Source organism: Salvia hispanica, chromosome 6, assembly GCF_023119035.1.
Source record: "Salvia hispanica cultivar TCC Black 2014 chromosome 6, UniMelb_Shisp_WGS_1.0, whole genome shotgun sequence".
Taxonomy (NCBI): domain Eukaryota; kingdom Viridiplantae; phylum Streptophyta; class Magnoliopsida; order Lamiales; family Lamiaceae; genus Salvia; species Salvia hispanica.
Window position 1 is genome coordinate 25,455,631 of NC_062970.1, and position 21,435 is coordinate 25,477,065.

General features: G+C 37.0%; 3 protein-coding genes across 3 annotated transcripts; 2 read left to right on the forward strand and 1 right to left on the reverse strand.

The window, feature by feature from the left end:
• Window positions 1–1,800: 1,800 nt before the first annotated feature.
• LOC125193857 (probable aminotransferase TAT2) lies at window positions 1,801–4,262 on the forward strand. Its single transcript, XM_048091781.1, has 6 exons — window positions 1,801–2,166; window positions 2,575–2,914; window positions 3,006–3,224; window positions 3,414–3,629; window positions 3,713–3,806; window positions 3,896–4,262. Exons 1-6 carry the CDS (start codon window positions 1,913–1,915, stop codon window positions 4,006–4,008), a joined length of 1,236 nt encoding a protein of 411 aa, XP_047947738.1. The 5' UTR covers window positions 1,801–1,912; the 3' UTR covers window positions 4,009–4,262.
• Window positions 4,263–4,300: 38 nt separating this feature from the next.
• Window positions 4,301–6,587, reverse strand: LOC125193858 (D-amino-acid transaminase, chloroplastic). Its single transcript, XM_048091782.1, has 5 exons — window positions 6,495–6,587; window positions 6,358–6,404; window positions 6,100–6,272; window positions 4,583–5,256; window positions 4,301–4,507 (listed from the first exon to the last, which is right to left on the reverse strand). The coding sequence occupies exons 1-5, from the start codon at window positions 6,511–6,513 to the stop codon at window positions 4,410–4,412; spliced, it is 1,011 nt and encodes a 336-aa protein (XP_047947739.1). The 5' UTR covers window positions 6,514–6,587; the 3' UTR covers window positions 4,301–4,409.
• Window positions 6,588–15,186: 8,599 nt separating this feature from the next.
• Window positions 15,187–17,988, forward strand: LOC125195011 (protein FAR1-RELATED SEQUENCE 5-like). Its single transcript, XM_048093218.1, has 3 exons — window positions 15,187–15,196; window positions 15,621–16,386; window positions 16,518–17,988. Exons 1-3 carry the CDS (start codon window positions 15,187–15,189, stop codon window positions 17,986–17,988), a joined length of 2,247 nt encoding a protein of 748 aa, XP_047949175.1.
• The last annotated feature ends 3,447 nt before the right edge of the window (window positions 17,989–21,435 follow it).

Sequence of the window (21,435 nt, forward strand, 5' to 3'; positions counted from 1 at the left end):
CTTCTACGAATCCAATAATATCGTATAGTTTTAGTAAAAATATGCAAGCCGATAAAAAAAATATAACAAAATATAGATTAATATCGTAAATTAAATGAAAACACATTTTTGTTAAAGACAATTGGATGTGATCAAATTGAGAACCAGTTACGAGTTTAAATTACACACTAGTATTTTTTTAGTCTATCCTTGCAAAAAAGTAATTTACCTAAAATACTGATTTGCCGATTACAAAACACAATTTTTCTAGTAAAAATAATAATAGTAGCAATTTGAAAAAGATGAGCCAGCCAGACTCTGTCACGCCACCAGCTGTTCGTAGTTTGTAAAACATGTGATATTCTTGGGATTCATAGCAATTTATAAAATTTTAATTTTTCACCTAAATCATACACGTATTTAGTTATTATTTGTGAAGTACGTGCACGATCATTTTGAGGACTTTTATTAATTAGTTGAGATCTATATTAAATAAAATTTAAATATTTATATTGATCTCTAACTTAGTACTACATTGTAAATTGAACAGATTTGTGGCGAGTGGTAATATTTGTATCAATTTAAGAATGTCATATATCTATATATTTATTTTTATTATAAATGTTCGTATAGATATCTAATTCCATAAAACATAAACGTACGATTTAGGAGTGCTTTTACATTTATTTTTATTATAAATGTTCGTATAGATATCAAATTACATAATACATAAACGTACGATGTAGGAGTGCTTTAATTTTACTACTCAACCCTACTAATATAATGTCATTCATTCATAAACGTTAAGATTAGTAGGTTGGACCAATAATCTTAATACTACTTTATTTAGGGTGTACTTAATAATTTGTCCACAAAACAATTTATTCGTTTTTAATTTACATAACAATCTATACCCTAAAAGTGGCCCCAGTTATAATCATTTACTATTTTATCATACATTATGTGACAATGTGGCGTATCTTAATTTATTACGGAGCCGCCCCTAAAAATTTCGCAACCTTTACACACGCAAACAGAGTTGGAAATTTTATTCTTTTACAATAAAATATTAGTATTAATTAAAAATCATGTTTGTTTATGAATTTCGTTTGTGTTTCCTAATTCGTCCCTAACTAATATAGTAAACGTGGCTGCATACGCGCTACTCAAAAGTGTGTGAATTTCTTTTGTCGTATTAAAATTATTTTTACTAGGAAGTTTCTTACCTTTTCTTTTTCTATTTAATTAGTTTCGAAATGTGTACTAAATAGTTGCGTGGGCAACACTTTTGTATTATTCACAATATATTTTCGTCATTTAATTTGGGTTTGATCTACTTGACCAAAAACTGATTCTAGTCATGGCACTTATTTCCACCTACCATTCTCCCATAAACATAATATTCCACACACAACAATTTCAAAACAGCTGACATTGTTCACAATTTCATTATGAAGCCATAAATTGCAACCTACTTTTAAATCTAAAAAAGGCAATATTTTATTTATCAAGGTGATCCTAAACATGCCACTTTTGAGAAAATAGCCATGCAACTTGGATTTCCATACTCATGTTAAATTCATTTATTAATATGAATGAGATTAAAGAGTTAAAACAAGTTAATAAAAAGGGAATTACATAAATATTGTGTGTGAAATGCTTGACTGAATTATAAAAATAATATAATAATTAAAGTATGAACGCGAAAAATTTGAGGAAAGACCACGTGTTTAGTATTAGTATTTTGGAGGCATTTTCATGCAAATTGTGGAGAAGAAGAACACCGTCTCTCTCTCTCTCCTTTAAATTGTGAACCCAAATGCTCAAAACAAACTACTCAAATACAAACAATATCTTCTCTCTCATAACCGCTCTCTCTCTCTCTCTCTCTCCTTGAAGCGGCTGATTCAGATCTCGCGATTCGGTTGCGGCAATGGAGTTGCAGACTCAATCGCAGGAGGTCGACGCGCCGACTACCATCACCATCAAGGGGATTTTAGGGCTGTTGATGTCGAATACGGATGCCAAGGAGAACGGGAAGAGAGTCATTTCGCTGGGGATTGGGGATCCCACTGCCTACTCCTGCTTCCACGCTAGTAATGCTGCTCAGGAAGGTGTTGTCGAGGCTCTGCGCTCTGCCAAATTCAACGGCTACGCTCCCACCGCTGGCCTTCCCCAAACCAGAGAGTAATTTTCTTCTTCTTCCTCTTCCTACTTCTAATACTGCTGCTGCTAGCTTCTGCTTGTTTTTGTTTTTTCATCGTGAATTGAGATTTTAAAGTAGTAGATTTCTTCGATTTCGCTTTTATTTTGCATTTGGAGGTAAGGATCTAGATGATGAACTCGGAAATATTCAATTAGTCGGCGTATTTGAACTTAATGCAACCTAACGATGTGTTGATTGGCATGCAATTCGGTGGAATATTAAAATGCGCTTTGTGATTCGGTATTCCTTTGTTTCCGGATTGATGATTCTAGATGACTGATCGAATCTCATCATCTTCAACTTGCTTATAATTTGTATTTAATTTGCGCTCTACGTGTTTGCGAAAAGTCACTCTCTAATCTGATATATCCATCGCCTCTCCAAAACAGGGCAATCGCGTCGTATTTGTCACGGGATCTCCCCTACCAGCTAGCGGCGGAATCCGTGTATGTCACAGCCGGATGCACGCAAGCGATTGAGATAGCATTGTCCGTTTTGGCTCGCCCCGGTGCTAATATCCTGCTCCCGAGGCCGTGTTTTCCGATTTACGGGCTTTGCGCCTCGTTCAGAAATATTGAAGTCCGCTACTTCGATCTCCACCCCGAGAAGGGATGGGAGGTCGATCTCGACGCAGTGGCAGATTTGGCAGACCACAATACCGTTGCAATGGTGATCATCAACCCAGGGAATCCATGTGGAAACGTGTACTCACACCAGCACCTAAAGAAGGTTGATAGATATATATACATAACATACACTATTTGGTTTGTTTTAGTTGATCTGAGATTAGAGTTTGATCTAACTTATGAACTTGAATCAGATTGCTGAGACGGCGAAGAGGCTCGGTATAGTGGTGATAGCTGATGAGGTCTACGGCCATCTGGCTTTCGGGGCTAACCCTTTTGTTCCGATGGGAATATTCGGGTCTATAGCCCCGGTGTTGACGCTTGGATCTTTGTCCAAGAGATGGCTGGTTCCTGGTTGGCGCCTTGGTTGGTTGGTCATCAATGACCCTGATGGCAGCTTGATGAGCCCAAAAGTATGTTTTCTTTTTTAATAGTATATGGCATATGCCATACATTTACTAAACTAGATAATTAGGCCAAAGCCTTTCTGTGATTAAGAATGTGATTAATGATGTTAGTTTGGTCTAGATCTAGGATATTAATTTGGTCAGTAAATATTGAATGATTTATACCAAGTTACTGATTGGTGCATTTTTTCACAGTTTGTGGAACGCATCAAGAAATACTGTGACATTAACGGAGGTCCGGCTACATTCATACAGGCTGCGGTTCCTGATATTGTTGAGCAAACACAAGAAGTTTTCTTCAGGAAAACAATTAACATACTCAAGCAGACTTCTGATATCTGTTACCAAAAGATTGAAGACATCAATGGCATTACTTGTCCAACAAAGCCTAAAGGAGCAATGGCTTTCATGGTGAGTACTGTAGCACGGCTTGCTACACATTAAAATCCATATTCATCGTGTTCACTTTTCTGATTGCGTTTTGAACATTGTAGGTGAAGCTGAATCTCTCGGTGATGAAAGATATTAGTGATGATATCGACTTCTGTTTCAAGCTGGCCAAAGAGGAATCTGTTATCATTCTTCCAGGTATAGAGATTGTGTATAAATTCGTAGCAATAGTTAGCTAGATAGTGCGTAGAAAGTGAGCTCAAAGTGTTGCTCTTCGTGTTTTGCAGGGATCGCTGTGGGTCTGAAGAACTGGATCCGGATCACATTTGCAGTAGACGTACCTGCTCTCGAAGAAGCCATGGAGAGGCTCAAGTCTTTCTGTGAACGGCACTCGTACTAAGAAGAAGCTCGAAGGCGTAAAAATGGAAGGTTTCGTTGCGGTTGATGCAGTTGGGATATTCCACGAGCAGCCAGGCACAGGCGTTGATAATATTGCTCTCCTCGAGTAAATATTGTATCATCGCGTTTTGAAATAATGTATTGCATTTAATTCGTTTATTTGAATAAGTCCGTTTGAATTTATTATGTTCAATTTGTAATTTAGTCCGAAAAGATTGTCCGCAGCCAGTAAATAATGAATATTTATCGTCTCAATTTCATCCAATGGCACATTATATTGAAGTCATGCTAGCTTCTGGAAATTAAAGTGAAAATGGATAAAAACAGAGGATAATGTTTGAAACACTACAACTTATTTTCTTGAACATAAACATGACAATCACAAAGCAATAGGATCAAATTCTAGGCATAAGAAACTGGAATCCTCTGTGTTTCAGGGCCAGCAACCATGTCCTCCCACAGCAAATCCGAGAGCGCCATTGTCAATTCTCCCACATTACCTTGAAAAACATAACCAAACAAATTTTATAAAACATGTATTGTGTGTGTGTGTGTGAAAATTGAATGTGGTTTACCATCTCCAATAGGGTTGCCATCCCACATGATGATGGGCAGTATAGGGAGTGAGCTTCCAACATACATCATCTCGGCAGCCTTCTTGCCCTCGTCCGCGCTCACAGCTGCCAACCTCACGCCCTTCAGCCTCCCCTGCTCGACTAGCTGAGGCGCCAGCTGCAGGAGCCTCATGGCCGTGCAGCCACTCAAGATCTTGTCGAAGGTTGGCAGCACGAGCTCCCCATCACGGGTGATGAAGGCCACATTCATATTGGGCCCTTCCGCGATGTAGCCCCCCTCATCAACCCACACGGAGGAGTTGGCCCCCGCCTCCTCTGCCTCCATCTTGGCAAGCACATTGGGGAGGTAGTTCACATTCTTCATCGTGGCAAAGAGGGGCGATTTCATCGGGATACTCGAGGTTATCACCTTCACGCCCTCCCTGTACTGCTCGAACCCCCCGTCTATGACCACCGCATAGAAGGCAGACGAGGGGAGCCCAGTAGGGGAGAGCGAGAAGTTTCCCGGCCCCGCACTCAGCCAGTACCTGAGCGTGCCGTCCCTGCAGCCGGACGATGCAGCTAGTTGGATGAGAATGCTTCTAAGAGTGGCTTCAGGAAATGGAGACACAATCTTGGCCTTTGATGCTGATCTAAGGAACCGAGCAAGGTGCACATCCAACTCATAAAGGTAGCTGGAAAACAACCACTAAATAGTTTTAAAATCTTTGACATATTATTCAAATACTACTCCCTCCGTCCCGCTTAAGATGACACGTTTTCCTTTTTAGTTTGTCCCAACTAAGATGACACATTTCCTTTTTTGGTAACTTTCTCTCTCTAATTAATACACCCAACCACTTTTTCTCACTCCTATTAAAATATCCTTCTTTTTTTATCTCTCTACTTTAATACTTACACTCACCTTCTCTCTTTCCAATTAAACATTTTAACCAATAACTCCTAAAATCCAGTGTCGGCTAAGCAATGTATCATCTTAGCCGGAACGGAGGGAGTACCACATAACAACTTACTATCTTTTTCCTTTATGGGTAAATGAACATAATTTAAAGGTCACGCCATAAAGGACTCGAACCCGAGACCTTTGGCTTCAGACATTAACCTCTCCAGCACTCAGCCAACTACACAAAGTACATAATACTCCCCTTCGGTCCCCATTAAATGCCCCATATTTCCTTATTTGGACGGATCCCAATAATTATCTCATTTCACTTTTACTACTTTTAATAGATAGACTTTACATTCCACTAACACATTTCACTCATATTTTATTATAAAACTAATATTTATAAAAGTAGGACCCACAATCAACTAACCTTTTTCATCCACTTTTCACAAAGTCAAACAATATCTTATAACCCGTGCGGGTCAAATATGGTTACATTTAATGGGACCGGAGGGAGTAACTTTATCTTGATTTAATACGTTAATTGTGCTACTACCAAATAGTAGTAAGTGTTAAGTCAAGATAACTCTGAACTCATCTACTCTACCAAACGGAGCCTAAGTGTGCGTACCCGTCGTGTATGATAGCCGTGTCAAAGACACCGTGGCCTCGATGAACCATGTGATCGTCTATCGGGATGAGCATCATGGCTGGATCGAGAATGATGCCACCAAACACACTGGAATACATTGCAGGGTATGGCTTTGGCTTCCCTGACCATTTCTCTTGCAGCTTTGACACTAACTAAACCACAAAAACAAAATGAAAAATCAGACCATAAAACACCTACATTATACTATAACACATCCAAAATTTGAAATGTTGTAACCTCCTCCGACGACGAAAAGACCTCAACTTTAAACTCCGGAGCAATCACTGCATCAAATTAAACAACAAATCATTCATCAGTTAGTTACAATAATTTCAAGATGACAAGTAAGACACAAAAAGAATTCTAACAACAACCAGAATTGGATGCTGCCATATCACAGAAAATTATACAGTATATTTGGAAATAGAGTGTGACATGATGTTGTGCAGTTTTATTGGAAAGGTAGAGCTTTACGACAAAAGCGTGAGTCTTAATTAATTCAGTGAAGTTGCTAAACCGACGTGGTAAAAGCGCTAGAGACAGCAAACAAGACAAAACCGAACGGCTACACGGGACTTTAATGGAAATATTTGTCACCAATTTGGAATTTAAATTAATTAGTGTTGCAACACTTTTTTTGAGTGGGAGTGAAGTTGTTCACTCACTCTAAAAATTTTTATCGTAAGAGTGCACCACTATACTGTTCCATTAATATCGTCCGTCTGAGTTAGGTGTTTCGTTTAGTACTATGTGATTTAAGAATGGATGTTTAAATAATTATTAATTGGCTGAAAATAAAGTAAATGAGGGAGAAGAAAATAAAGTAAGAAATAATAATTGTATTACTACCTCCGTCCTCTAAATTTTGACACAGTTTAATATTTCGGTCCGTCCCTGAAAATTTGACACACTTCACTTTTTACCTTTTTGGTAGTGGACCCAACATTCCACTAACTCATTCCTACTCATCACATTTTATTATAAAACTAATACTTTAAAAGTAGGACCCACATCCCACCAACTTTTTCAACTCACTTTCCATTACATTTCTTAAAACCGTGCCGGGTCAAAGTGTGTCAAAATTTGTGGGACGAAGATAGTATATTTTATTGAAAAATAGAAATGACTCACTTTAGGCAGGATTCCAAAAAACAAATACTAGTACTATTAGTCAATTATGGTTGGACGGCGATAATATATTTAGTATTTACTCCATCTGTCCCACAAAATTTGTCATGTTTTGATTTGATACAGAATTTAATGGAAAGTTGAAAAAAATTAGTTGAATGTGGATCATATTTTTAGTTTTATAATAAAATATGAGTCAGAATGAGTTAGTGGAATGTGGAGTCTACTACCAAAATTGGTCTAAGTGACGCGCAACAAACTTTGCGCGAAGAAAATGAATATAATTGACAAACTTTTAAGGAAATGTTTTGGAGTTGATTGGATGTACTTAACAATATTATTTCTATGCATTTACTGTATAAATGTTGACTTATACTATCTCCGTCTATAAAAAATAATCTCATTTATGTATAGCACGAGTTTTAATAAAAAATTGGTAAAGCAAGAGAGATTGGAAAAAAAGTAGATAAAGTATTGGAGATAGGAGAAAAAGTGAGTAAAGTATGAGAGATAAACTTTCTATTTTTAGAAACGAGACTATTTTTGTGGATATCCCAAAATGGCAAAATGAGACTATTTTTCGTGGACGGTGGGAGTAGTATTTCCGAAACTAAATACTTTTCCCGTCCGCCAATAGGCTCATTTTTCCTTTTTGGTACGCCCATGAATAGGAGTCCCGATTCATAATTACTATAAATAGTAAAGAGTTATTCACATTCTACTAACTCATTCCACTCACGTATTATTTTAAACTAATATATATATATGTGAGGTCCACATTCCACTATTTATCTATTTTTATTAATATTTCTTAAAACTCGTTTCGAAAATAAATGGAACTCCTATTCGCGGAGATATGGTAATTTACAGTATCAGCCTATCTTGCTAGGCAGTAGTACTCATGTATTGTCATTTTTAAAGTTGGTAGGTGTGGTTGGTGGACTATCCGTGAGTGCTTTTTGACGCAGTCAATAACTCAATGTATCGATAAATGAGTAACTTCATTAATTTTTTTATGTAGTTGATTTAACCAAGTTAACTTAAATCGGTGCAAGTTGCATCGACAAATGAGTAACTTAATTAAAAACTCTCTCCATCCTCCGGCAGTTGAGATGCTCAATATGGGTTGAAAAATTATACTCTCTCCATTCTATAGTAACGGAGGCATTTCTTTTCGGCTCGGAAATTAAGAAAAATTATGTTAGGTGAGGTAAGTAAAGGGTGCATAAAGTGGAAAATGGAAAAGGTGGAGAGATGAAGAGAGAAAAAAGTAAGAGAGAGGAAAATAGGTGTGGAAAAATAAGTTGACTTTTACTAAAAAGAGAAATGACTCTATTACTATGGAACGTACTAAAATGGTAAAACGACTCTATTACTATGAAACGGAGGGAGTATTAAGTTAAAGTAAAGAAATAATACAGTATGAAATGAAAAAGTAAAGTGATGAAGAGAGAAATGGTAAAGTAAGTGAGAAAAAATGTGTTGACTTTTATTAAAAACAAAAATGATTCCACTCCTATAGAACATAAAAAAAATGCCAAATGGCTCTACTACTGTAAAATAGAGGAAATACTGATACAATTATTTTGACCACATGGTATTCAAGCGGTATTTTTGTAAATTTAAAAGAGTGAACTATATAAATAGTTCATAATGTTTCAATAATAAGACATGGATAGTTTCTACTTTCTAAAGAATTTTTAAACTTAATCTGTTTTGCAAGTCTTGAAATTGTACAAATTTTAATATAAACTTGATAAAGTAGAAGAGATGAGGAGTAAAAATAATGAAATTAGTGTTAGTGGATTGTGGAGTTTATTTTCTAAAATTGAAAGTTTCTATTTTTGGTAACAGGTAAAGGAATGATTTTCTATTTTTAGGAATGGAGGGAGTAATTTTTTTTTGGGTACTTTTGATATTTTTCGGGTACCCGGAATCGGAACCGGAACCGACCGGGTAATTGAGGAACCGGGAACCGGTTCACCGGTTCCGGTTCCGGTACCGGTTATAATGTTTCTAAAAAGTTCCGGTTCCGGTTCTACCCGGAATCGACCGGTTCTTACTCGGAACCGAATAATAAATCAATTTTAGATTTTCAATTTTAAATTCTAATAATATTATGAATATCAAATATAAATATACTACATAACTTTCCCTAATAAATAATAATATTATAGGATCTTAATTTTACGGTAAGTTTAACTAAATTACTCTTATGTATTATCTTATTGGAATATTGGTTGTATACTAGTTAGTATTTTGTTGTGTTGATTTTATTTTTTAGGTGTTATATTTTTTAGGTATTAATTGAATTATTATTTTTAGGTATTGGATGATAAATATTATTATCTTGTTGATTTGTATTTTTGTGTGTTTATTTGAATTTGTAGGGATTAATTGCTATATTTCTAGATGTTGAATTATTTAAAAAAAAAAAAATCAAAAACTATAAATCGGATCCGGTTCGTAACCGGAATCGGCCGGTTCTTACCCGGTCGGTTCCGAACCGAAACCGGCCGGATCCGATTCCGGTTCCAATTCCGGGATTCATGAAAATTTATAACCGGGTACCCGGTCAAACCGGACCGGATAGAACCGGAACCGGCCGGTTAAGCAGCCCTAACCATGGAGGGTATCTATCAATCTATATGTATACCTTAAAACTGATAATTACTATTTCCTCCGTCTCGCAATAAAAGTCTCATTTGGTATGGACACGAGTTTTAAGAAATGTAAAGAATAGTTGGTTGAAAAAAGTTAGTGGAATTTAAGAACTTTTTTTTATATTGGTTTTATATTAGAATGTGTGTGAAGTGTGTTAATGAAATGTGGGACATACTTACCATTTTTGATAAAAATGAAATATGACTCTTATTGTAGGACAAACTCAAATAGTAAATTGTGACTCTTTTTATGTATTGGAGGGAGTACTAAATTTAGTCCATCCAATTTTAAAATAAACGGCCAATATCATCATACAATGTCAACTAGCTGTTGTAATAATATCAATCAAGGTATACATAATGTCAACTAGTTGTTATAACAATGTCAGGATATTAATAAAAACTAAATTTTATTAGTTATAACTAACTTACAATATGTGTTGTTCGAGGTTTTAGTTGATAATTAGTACTTGTAATAAAACTGATGTATTAATTATTCATTATTTTTACGGAAGTTGGGATCGTGAAATTTAAAATACGAAAGAAATATAAACAACTTATTTCTTTAATTCCTCTGAACTTGCAAAAGTAAATTGGTATATTATTTGGGGCTTATCCAAATAATAAAGTCCATGTTCAACTAATTAAATTACAAGTATTGGGCTTTAACCCAATTAAAAATTAAATACATGATTTGGGTCAATTTCTTTCCACTCTTGAGACCAATTAGAAAAAATAAGGAAAAAGATTTCCTCCTTAACCCATAGCTCTGGCGCCATTTCTTCTTTCACTACAAATATTTTTTCAACTTCCATGTTGATTCTTTATAATATTTCCTGCAACCAATTTCCAAAGCAGAGACTCTCAGTTTATGATAAAAATCCTAAAATATAAACTACAACTTGAAGAAAAAAGATTTAAACCCTAGTTTCATATCCTTTTTTAATATTTTGTTCAATGTTCAAACTAAAACTCGGCCCTTCAATTTCAAGATCTAATGGCCGAAAATAAGGCCACATGTATTTAATTAAAATGTTGAAATAAATTGAAAGGTCATTTTTGGTATACACATTTGAGTTTGTTATGGTAAGTTGATTGATTTTCTCCATCAAAAGATCACAACTGTTTTTCATTACGGAATTAAACGAATCTTTCTTCTCTCTCCAAACTTTCATCATTTCTTCTCCATTGAAGACAAACGCTGTTGAAGACATTCTCAAAACAATTTATTCAATTATTTTTTCTCGCTGGAAATCCTTCTTATTTTCCCAGTCTTGCATTGCTTTCGCTTTCTTCAACAATGGAAGAAGGTAATTTAATTTGTTCCTTTATTGATTATTAAACTGATTTGTTCACTTAAAAACCGATTTGTTGGAGTAATCGTTCATTGCAGTGTATCTTTTGTTTGGTTGTGTATTACAATTTCATGAGTAGTTTAAGATTGTCAATGTTTGATTGTATGGCACAAGTTTAATTTATTCCCCAAGAGTTTAGCAATCATTGGGGCTAGGGTGTAGTATGGATTAAGTAACACAATCTTCGCCCAAGTCCACGAGTTTCAGTCATTCCTCTAGGGTTTACATATCATCTCGGCTAGGGAGTAATTTTAATTGATAAACATAATGTACAACTATTTCTGTGTAATGTAGTTTATTTAATCAGTAATGGACGATGTGTGTACTGTAATGTATATATTTCTGAGTCGTTTTTGTTGTGATTTTATACAGTGTTGGTTGTACCTGAATATTCTCCAGAATTGAAGCCCGTCGTCGATCAAAAGTTCCAGTCACTAGATTTTGCATTCGCGAAAGTAGATGGATGAAGACTCTGTTAGCCAAGGCTGTCCATGGTCAGATTGATGACACTCTACCTACCAGGTCCATCGTTGATGATAGACAAACTGTTTCAAATCAAGGGATTTCGATGTTCTATGGTTTTCTTCGACGATTTGAGACGGACATTGATGTGCTTCGTGCATTCGTAGGTGGTGTTGAAGAACTTGGTAATTCTCTTCAAGCTGGAAATCCTACAGCGCCCGCCTCGGAAAAGAGGCGAATGATTAAAGAGTTTTATGGAATGGTAAGGCCTGAAGTAGTTGAGGTCCATCCCTCGGATGTTGTCAAGACAAAGGGTCACGCTAGCAGCTCTGCGAGCCGTCTGATTTCCAAGAGAGAAAAGGCTATAAAGAAGGCTAGTAGGCCTCTTAGATGGTGTAAGGCTTGCGATGAGATGGGCCATCACGACTTTAGAAATTGTCCAATGCTTAAAGAGATGGCGAAGGAGAATGAGCTGCGCAAGGACAAGAGGAAATGTTGATGTCTTTTGTAGCTTATAACATTATTGGTTTTGCTGTTCGGATTAGTTATAATATTCAATTCATTGACTTAGTCTTATTAGTCTTACCACTGTCAACAGTTTATACATATTAATATTACATTATTATTCTGTTTTTTTTACATTATTATCAAGAAGATCTTAACTTATTTATACATTATTTCGTTTCAGCTTTGTTTCTAATTACACATCTTTGCTTGATATTGTCATCAATTATATTAATCTTCACATGTAGTACATAAATATTCGGTTGTTTTACATTATTATTAATAAAGTTGTACATTATTGTTTACAAGCACTTAACTTACTGTACACAATTATTCCAGTATAGTTCATTATTATTCACATTCTATACATTATTCGGTTATTTACATCAATTATATTTGAGAGTTCATGATCGCATAAATTTATATACAAAATGTAATCAACTTGTTGTACATTATTATTAAAATGCACTTAACTTATTATACATTATTATATGTCTATATTACATTATTATACATTAACTTTACATTATTCGATAATTTATATCCATTATATGTTTTGAGTTAATGGTATAATAAACTAATACGAAAATATATTTCGGATTCCAACAAGTTCAGAACACTAGATATTGTTCGAAACAAACCAAGCACCAAGTCGTCTATTTCCCCTTCCAACATAAGTTATAAAAAAAAAAGAGAGTTCTAATGAATAAAAATTGCGTATCCATTCAGCATCCATACTATCACTCCAGCTCATAATCGTCGACCCACTTATTGAAGTTGAACTTTGGCGGCCTCTCTCTCCAAAATCTGGTCGCTGCAGTTTGGTTGATGCCACATCGGGAGTTATGTGGACAAGTACGCAGAGTCCTTGCAAACTTTATTCGCAACATTTCTAAGCTCTTTGTCCCCTTTGCACTTAGTCCGTAGTCCCAATGTTTCTCCCTTTCGCCAAAGTTGGTCTCCATATGGAGCATATACACCCCTGTGTCCATGTAGCCTATATTGTTCCTCCACGACATATTCACGACATGGTCTCCATATGACGCATCAGATACACCCTTGTACCCAGCTCTTCGTCGAAGAGAAAAGTCCAGAACGTGTCGAACAGACGTTGTTCTGCCCAATCAGGAGGTGTGTCGGCCATAAAGTCCAACCTGGTTGCTTCGCTGCTGTCCAAAATATACATCAGTACAAGATTAAAATGGACGATATCAATAATGTATCACATTAATCTATTGTAATGCATACTACTTGATTAATAATGTACAAAAGCAACCAAATAATGCACATATGAATAAAACATACACTCAATTAGAAGAATTATGTGAAATATATTGATATAGCTTAACACAAACACATAATGTACACCACTGCTTACAATAATGTGCAACTACTCCATTCATACAAATGGCAAAATGCAAGAGATTGCCTAATAATGTACAACAACAAGCAAATAATGCACAAATTCAAGGTAACTAATCGATGTACCTTAAACCAAAAACATTTGCGGGTATCGGGTATACCCGTTAGTCCCGAAATACCCGATAATTATATAAATATTTTATAATTTTTTATTTTTTATTTTAATACCTCCTGTTATATCTTTTATTAGTAATTTGTGTTAAGCTTGTTTTTATGATATTTTAGTTTCTGGAGCTTTTCTTAATCCTTTGTTAAGAAATGAGTATCTGTTCTGTGAATAATTTTTATGTTTTATAATATACTATGGTCTTGATGTATGAGCATATTTTAGTTTCTAATATAGTATATTGTATTATTATTAATTACATTTATGCCTAGACTTAAATATGTGATGCAGCCGCACTAATGCAACATGCTTAGTTGTACAGATGCTCATATGAACTTGTGGAATTTTGAAAGTGGGCAAATTATATAAAATAAACAAATAATAAAAACGAAGAAGATTTAAAAAAAAAAAAAACATGTTGCGGGTCGGGTACCCGCCGTGTCGGGTGCGGGATACCCGACTCAATGCGGGACGGGTATCGGAACTGGCATTTCGGCCGAAATCGGGTGCGGGTACCCGATTCGACACCCCTATATATATATATATAGGGGAGCACTAGGGCGCATCCTTAATTAGAGTGCTAACGTACATCCAACCACGTGCTGCCATGTGGCACGAAAAATGCAATATTGTATATATAAAAATGCAATACACATTTGTGAAGTTGTTCATGCATTTCCGCAGATTGCATTTTAGTTATAGGAAAATTGCATTTTTTATTGTTAAGTTTTGCATTTTCACATAAATTGCATTTTATATCGTTAAGTTTTGCATTTTCACATATATAAATGCAATCCGTATAGATATAAAATACAAATTAAACAGTCAATATCGAAAATGCAAAACTCAACAATAAAAAATGCAATCTGTCGAAATTCAATTATAACTTTTACAAATGCATATTGCATTTTTCTTCATATAATATTGCATTTTTCGTGCCACGTGGCAGCACGTGATTGGATGTACGTTAGCACTTTAAAATTAGTTAGCATATTAGTACATCCCTATATATATATATATATATATATATATATATATATATATATATAGGGATGTATTCATATCCTTCTTTGGTTTTATGTTCTATTCTCCTTTTTAATCTTGGCCATTCAATGTAAAGATCTTATGGCCCTAAATAATGCCACATATTATTAATTTAAATGAATACAATAATCGTGTAGGGTGTTTTAGGAAATCACATTAGAGTTAGTTATGGAAACTTGCTTGATTTTCTCTCCACAATATATTCCGTCGGTTTATTTCATGGAATTAGCAGAATATTTCTTCTCTCTCCAAAAAATTCTTTCTGTATCAAAACATCACAGACGTGTTAATCTGGAGGAAGTCGTGAATCTGAGTTCGTTCATCTTATTAGAAGAATAGAAAAACTTGCAGCCTTTGTGATTTTTCTTCTTATTCTCCAACAATGGAAGAAGGTAATTTAGGGACTTCACATGTTGATTATGAATCTGATTTCGTTCATCTTATTGATATTTTACGATTTTTGTGTTTATTCCAATATCATTTTTGACTGTAGTGTAGTGTAGTGTAGTGTAGTGTTGAAAAAGATAGAAGTTCGCGTTTATTAGTTGTCGTGTTTGACTGTATTGGGCGAGTGTAATATAATCCAATAGGGTTTAGCAGTCATTGGTGTTTAGGGTGTAGTATTTTGTTTAGTCGACGAGGTTCAGTTCTTTGTATAGGGTTTTGTTATTACCTCGGTCGCTGTGTGGTTTAATTCGACGTATGTAATGTTCAAATGTTAAAGTATAATGCATTCTTTCTTATATTTAATGTATGGTTCATATCATATAATGAAACTAAATTCTAATACGATTATTGTTTTGATTTTATGTACAGTGTTTGTTATACCTGAATGTTCTCCACAATTGAAGCCTGTGATTGGTCAGAAGTTCCAATCCCTAGATTTTGCGTTTGCGTTTTATGATGTGTATGCCCGCGCTGTTGGGTTTGATACGCGAAAACAAGGTATGAGGAAGGCGACGGATGGTGTTACTACTTGGTATTATGTGGTATGCAATAGGGAGGGCTGCAAGAGGTCAAACGAGGAAGACGATGTGAATGCACGCTCTGGTTTTACTCTTAAACGCAGGCGGCTTTCCAAGCGATGTGGTTGTAAAGCTTCTATATCCTTCAAGTACTTTTCCGAAGCAGGAATACCGGGATATATTATTCACGAGTTCAACGAGGTTCACAACCATTGTATGGTGGAGTCGGAGCATCAGCAGTTTATGACACTTAACCGGAAGTTGGATGACGTACATCACAAATTCATTCTTGACTGTTCCAAGGCTAATATAGGCCCCACCCTTACCTTTAAGGTGTTGAAGGAAATCCTCGGTGGGTTTGATCTTGTCGGTTGCAATCTTGGGGATATCAGGAATACATCTCGCGACATCAAAGCATTCGCACACGGTTGTGACGTGCAGATGGTGTTGGACGACATGTCGAAGAAGAAGGAGTTGTCGGATGCCTTCACATATCACTACGAAGTTAATGCTGCTAACCAGTTGGTTGCCCTTTTTTGGTGTGATGGTTTGATGAAGAGGAACTACCATATGTTTGGTGACATAGTGGCGTTTGACTCCACCTACAACACAAACAGGTATACATTATATTCTGTTTATTTGTACTTTACTGAGTGCATTATAAAGCCATAAAGGTGCATTACAACTTTATCGTTATGCATTATTCCGAATTAATTATGCTAATGCTGCATTCCTGTGTGCATCGCAGGTATTGCATGATCTTCACACCTTTCACGGGGAAGGACAATCATGGTAAACCCGTAACATTTGCTGCTGGATTGGTCTGCAACGAGAAAACAGGGGCATTTGCCTGGTTGTTCAAACATTTCGTCGAATGCATGGGTGTAGCCCCCAAAATGCTTGTGACCGATCAAGACTTGGGCATGAGATCAGCTATTCAAGAGGTTCTTGTAGGAACTCGACACCGCTGGTGCATGTGGCATATAATGCACAAGTTGGCTTCCAAGGTTCCAGGCAGGTTGCTTAGGGACGAAGATTTCAAGAAGGAATTCAATGCATGCGTTTGGTCGGACTTGCTTGAACCCGACGAATTTGAAGAGGAGTGGAATGGAGTGATTGAGCGTTATGAGCTGGAAGACGTTGATTGGTTGAACACATTGTACGAGTATAGACAGATGTGGATACCGGCATACTTCAGAGATTTCCCACTCGGTTCGATGATTAGGACTACGTCCATATCAGAATCTGAAAACAGTTTCTACAAAAATTTTATGAAGCCCCGAGCGAACCTTGCCGAATTATACTTGTATTTCAACAATGCTCTGGACTTTCAGCGGAATGCTAGAACAAAGCTGGACTACAACGATGCTACTTCCGTGCCCATACTGGCCACTAAGTTGGGTTTCGAGAAACATGCTGCGACGATTTACACAGACAGTATGTTCAGGAAGATACAAGAAGAAATTGTTGATGGGAATGACAGATGCCGTGTGCTTGGTTTTTCATCAACAGATACGATTGACACCTACAAGCTTGGGGATAGCCGACGGAATTCGTATTCCGTGACACACGACAAGACTGACCAATCATACTCGTGCGACTGCAAATTGTTCGGTAGGCAGGGCTATTTGTGTTGCCACATTTTTTTTCTATTCAGGAACAATGAAGTGTCAAAAATTCCAGAGATGTACTGCAACAGCCGATGGATGAAGACTCCCTTAGCCAAGGCCGTACATGGACTTGATGTCACCGTAGATACAAGGTCCACCGTAGAGACAAGGTCCACCGTTGAGGATAGGCAGACTGTTACAAATCAAGGAATATTGCTGTTCTACGGTTTTATTCGACGTTTTGAGAGTGACATTGAAGTGCTTCGTGGTTTCGTAAGTGGTTTGGAAGAACTTGGTAATTCTCTTCAAGCTGGAACTCCTCCAACCTCGGCGTTTGAAAAGAGGCGCATGATTGAAGAATTTTACGGAATGCCAAGGCCTGAAGTTGTAGAGGTCCATCCTCCGGATGTTGTAAAGACGAAGGGTCATGCTAGCAGCTCCGCGAGCCGACTGGTTTCAAAGAGAGAAAAGGCTATAAAGGAGGCAGCTAGACCTCTTAGACGTTGTAAGGCGTGTGATGAGTTGGGCCATCACGACTCTAGAAACTGTCCAATGCTTAAAGAGATGGAGAAGGAGAAAGCGCTCAGTAAAGGCAAGAGGAAAGCTTGATGTGTTTTGTAACGAATAAAATACTTTTTCGCCTCGGTTTTGTTCTTATTATTTGTAGCGCTGTCGTCAATTTTTTCGTAACAACTCCGTGGAGTTGCGATGTTTACTGTTCGTTATCGACTTACAACCTTGCATTAATAAGGATATTATATGCATCACTCCCTCAATTCATTCCATTAGTTGATTTTCTTGGTTTTGTGCATAAACGCTGTTATAGGCTTGCATTAGTAAGGATGTTCTATGCATCACTCTGTCGTTTTGTTCCATTAGTCGAGTTCGTTGATAATGTGCATTCTCGATAAATATCCTTGCATTAAATATGAATGTTCTATGCATCACTCCGTTTAGTTAATCCTTTACCACATTTCTTTGTTTGTGTGCATTATCGGATTAAATCCTTGCATTAAATAAGTTTATTCTATGCATCCATCCGTTTATTTAATCCATTAATCCATGACTTTGTTTATGTGCGTTATCGTATCTTAGACTTGCATTAAACACGCCATACTGCGCAGCACTCTCGTTTTTTTATTAAATCACAATTTACTGTCCATTATCGACTTACAACCTTGCATTAGTAAGGATGTTCTATGCATCACTCTGTCGTTTTGTTCCATTAGTCTAGTTCGATGATAATGTGCATTAATGATAGATATCCTTGCATTATTTTGTATGTTCTATGCATCACTCCGATTATGTGCGTTATCGTTTTTTAGACTTGCATTAAACACGCCATATTGCGCAGCACTCTCGTTTATTTATTCCATTACTCCATTAATCTGTTAATATGCATTATCGTTTCATAGCATTACATTAATAGTGCTATGTTGTGCATTACTCTCGGTTATTTCATCCATTGCTGATTAAGCAACTATTAGTCCTACGATTGTTAATGGATAACTTAATCCTATATCACCGCACTACATCACACAATAGTACCAAAATATGCATCAGTTATCAAAACAAGTGTATGGTTCAAAGCATTCGTCATTTGACCAAATCAAAATAAGTTACCCCAAACTAACTCTCTTCAACTTAAAATCCAGCCCAAACTCGTCGACCCACTTATCGAAATTGAACTTTGGCGGCTTCTCTTTCCAGATGTTGGTGTCGCGCTCAGAATTGTGTGTAGAAGACAGCAGTGCGTTTGCTACCTTAATTCGGTACATTTCCAGATTTTTTGTCCCGTTGCCGGTGAATCCACACTGCCAATCTTTGTCCTTTCCGCTGAAATAAGTCTCCATGTGCCGCATGATGTACACCCCCGTCTCCACAGATGGATCGTTTCTCCTCCAAGTCATAGCCACCACATGTGTCTTACATTTTCGGACCTCGGCTGCCTTTTGATTAGCCTTCAACTTCACCAGCGCTTCTGCGAAAAATTGTTTTTGCAACAAATTCCCACAAAAAAATGCGTTAGAAACACAAATAATGCACAGTTATCCGAATGTAATGCAACTTAATGGAATACCCTCAAACACGCACCAGAAGGGAGGGTGTTTTCCCATATTTTGCCTTGAAAGATTTGTGGGAGTCAGCCAATGTGTGGTCGATGATGTTCATGTTGCCATCCGGCAGATCAAAACACACCACATACTGATGTGTAGAACCCCAAACCGGGAAGAAAAACTGTACAAATGAAATTAGGTTAACGTATGTACATCAGATGGGTTAAGCGTAATAGAATTTACCATGTCAAAGTTCTCCCATTTAAAGATTCCCGTTCCAAGTACATCATCGAACAACCGAGTCCAGAATGTCTCCCTCAACTGGTCCTCTGACCATTCAGCCGGGGTATCAATCACGGTGTGTCTCTACAGTGTAATGTGGTAAACAAGTTAATTATTTATAATTGCAATACTAATTACCAACCAGGGCACAAGGTATTTCACTAACGCATGGTTTTGTCGAGAAGAAGACCCTAGCAACTGTTTCCGGAGCTTTGAGCTTCTCCATGTTATTCAAGTGGGCGCTCCAAGTGTCTACAATGGCTGGGCTAATGCGCTTGAACGGCGCCAGCGACGCGAATTCAATATGCATTGTCGTGATACAGTCGTCTACGTAGACAACCGTCTCCCTACACATTAATAAAGTGTGCATAAGTAACCCATTTCACACGAAATAGTCGAGCAAAACTAAAAAACTTACTTATTCACTTCCGCTGTGCTCAGCACCCAATAGTATAGCGACTTGTCCGGATAGTTTGGCTTTGCCGTTAGTGTAATCGCCCGGTTGTGGAATGGAGAACGGGCAGCCAGACTGGCTGTCTTGAAACGGGATGATGCCAGCTTCCCGGGATCCTGCAATAATAGGTGACAGGGTTAATACAGTTCATCCATAACCCCACTTTTTAAATACAACATACCTCAAAATCACCATCTGGAGTGTCCAAGCACGACACAGCAACACCCTTTCCCTTTCCAGGCACAACCTGTGGAGCAACACCCTTTCCCTTTCCGCCACCCACCTTTCCAGCACCCTCCTTTCCAGCAAGAACTTTAGGTTCTTTGGGTTTTACCCCCACACCAATCTCAATACCCTTTGCAGCATCTGGGACAATTTTCTATATGGACAACAGTAAGGTTCCATTTAATGCATAATAAGTACTGTATACTTCAACAAAAAACCTAAATAATGCGCACTAACAACACCATGTAATGCATTAAACACACCATGTTGTTATGGTTAATTCAGCCTATATAATGCAACCAATGAATACTTTTAATGAATGAACAGTTGAATTCAATGCACGCAACCTGTCAAATAATGCACAACATTATTTTTATAATATTTATTAAAGGAATTACTTTTGTATTGGCAGCCCGTTTTCCCTTCAACTCCTTACGACCTACAGCCTTATCAGATGGAATCTCACTGCGTTCCAGGATTTGTTTTCCCTTCGCCTTCTTTGTTTTGCCTTTATCTCCGCAGCCTCCTTCACGCAACCTGTCAAATAATGCACAACATTATTTTTATAATATTTATTAAAGGAATTACTTTTGTATTGGCAGCCCGTTTTCCCTTCAACTCCTTACGACCTACAGCCTTATCAGATGGAATCTCATTGCGTTCCAGGATTTGTTTTCCCTTCGCCTTCTTTGTTTTGCCTTTATCTCCGCAGCCTCCTTCACTATCACCTCTAACCTCAGCCTGCTGTAAACAATGGACTCACAGTTAAGTATTTTGTAACATGAAGGATTAGTACACATTCAATGATGTAATTTTCCTACCCCATGGCTGATTTCAACACCACCTGCGGCTGTCCCAGATGCCGCTCCAGATCCAACAACCAAATTAGGCTTGTCTCCTGACAAAAGTAAATAATGCGTGAATTATGATTTAATAAAGCAAAAACCTCTGTTTACAAAGCGTTGTAAACTTTACAAAAAACAGAAACACCATCATGCTCACCTCCAACACCATCAGCTCCGGTCTCCTCGGCATTAG

Excerpts from the sequence above, each read along its gene's own strand:
- LOC125193858 (XM_048091782.1), bottom strand. Across the intron at positions 6,273-6,357 it reads TCTTTTCGTCGTCGGAGGAG|TTAGTGTCAAAGCTGCAAGA; the intron begins GTTACAACATTT and ends TTTGTGGTTTAG. Across the intron at positions 5,257-6,099 it reads ACGGCTATCATACACGACGG|CTACCTTTATGAGTTGGATG; the intron begins GTACGCACACTT and ends GTTGTTTTCCAG.
- LOC125193857 (XM_048091781.1), top strand. The coding sequence starts at position 1,913 with ATGGAGTTGCAGACTCAATCGCAGGAGGTCGACGCGCCGACTACCATC. Across the intron at positions 2,915-3,005 it reads CACACCAGCACCTAAAGAAG|ATTGCTGAGACGGCGAAGAG; the intron begins GTTGATAGATAT and ends AACTTGAATCAG. Across the intron at positions 3,807-3,895 it reads ATCTGTTATCATTCTTCCAG|GGATCGCTGTGGGTCTGAAG; the intron begins GTATAGAGATTG and ends CGTGTTTTGCAG.
- LOC125195011 (XM_048093218.1), top strand. Across the intron at positions 16,387-16,517 it reads TCCACCTACAACACAAACAG|GTATTGCATGATCTTCACAC; the intron begins GTATACATTATA and ends TGTGCATCGCAG.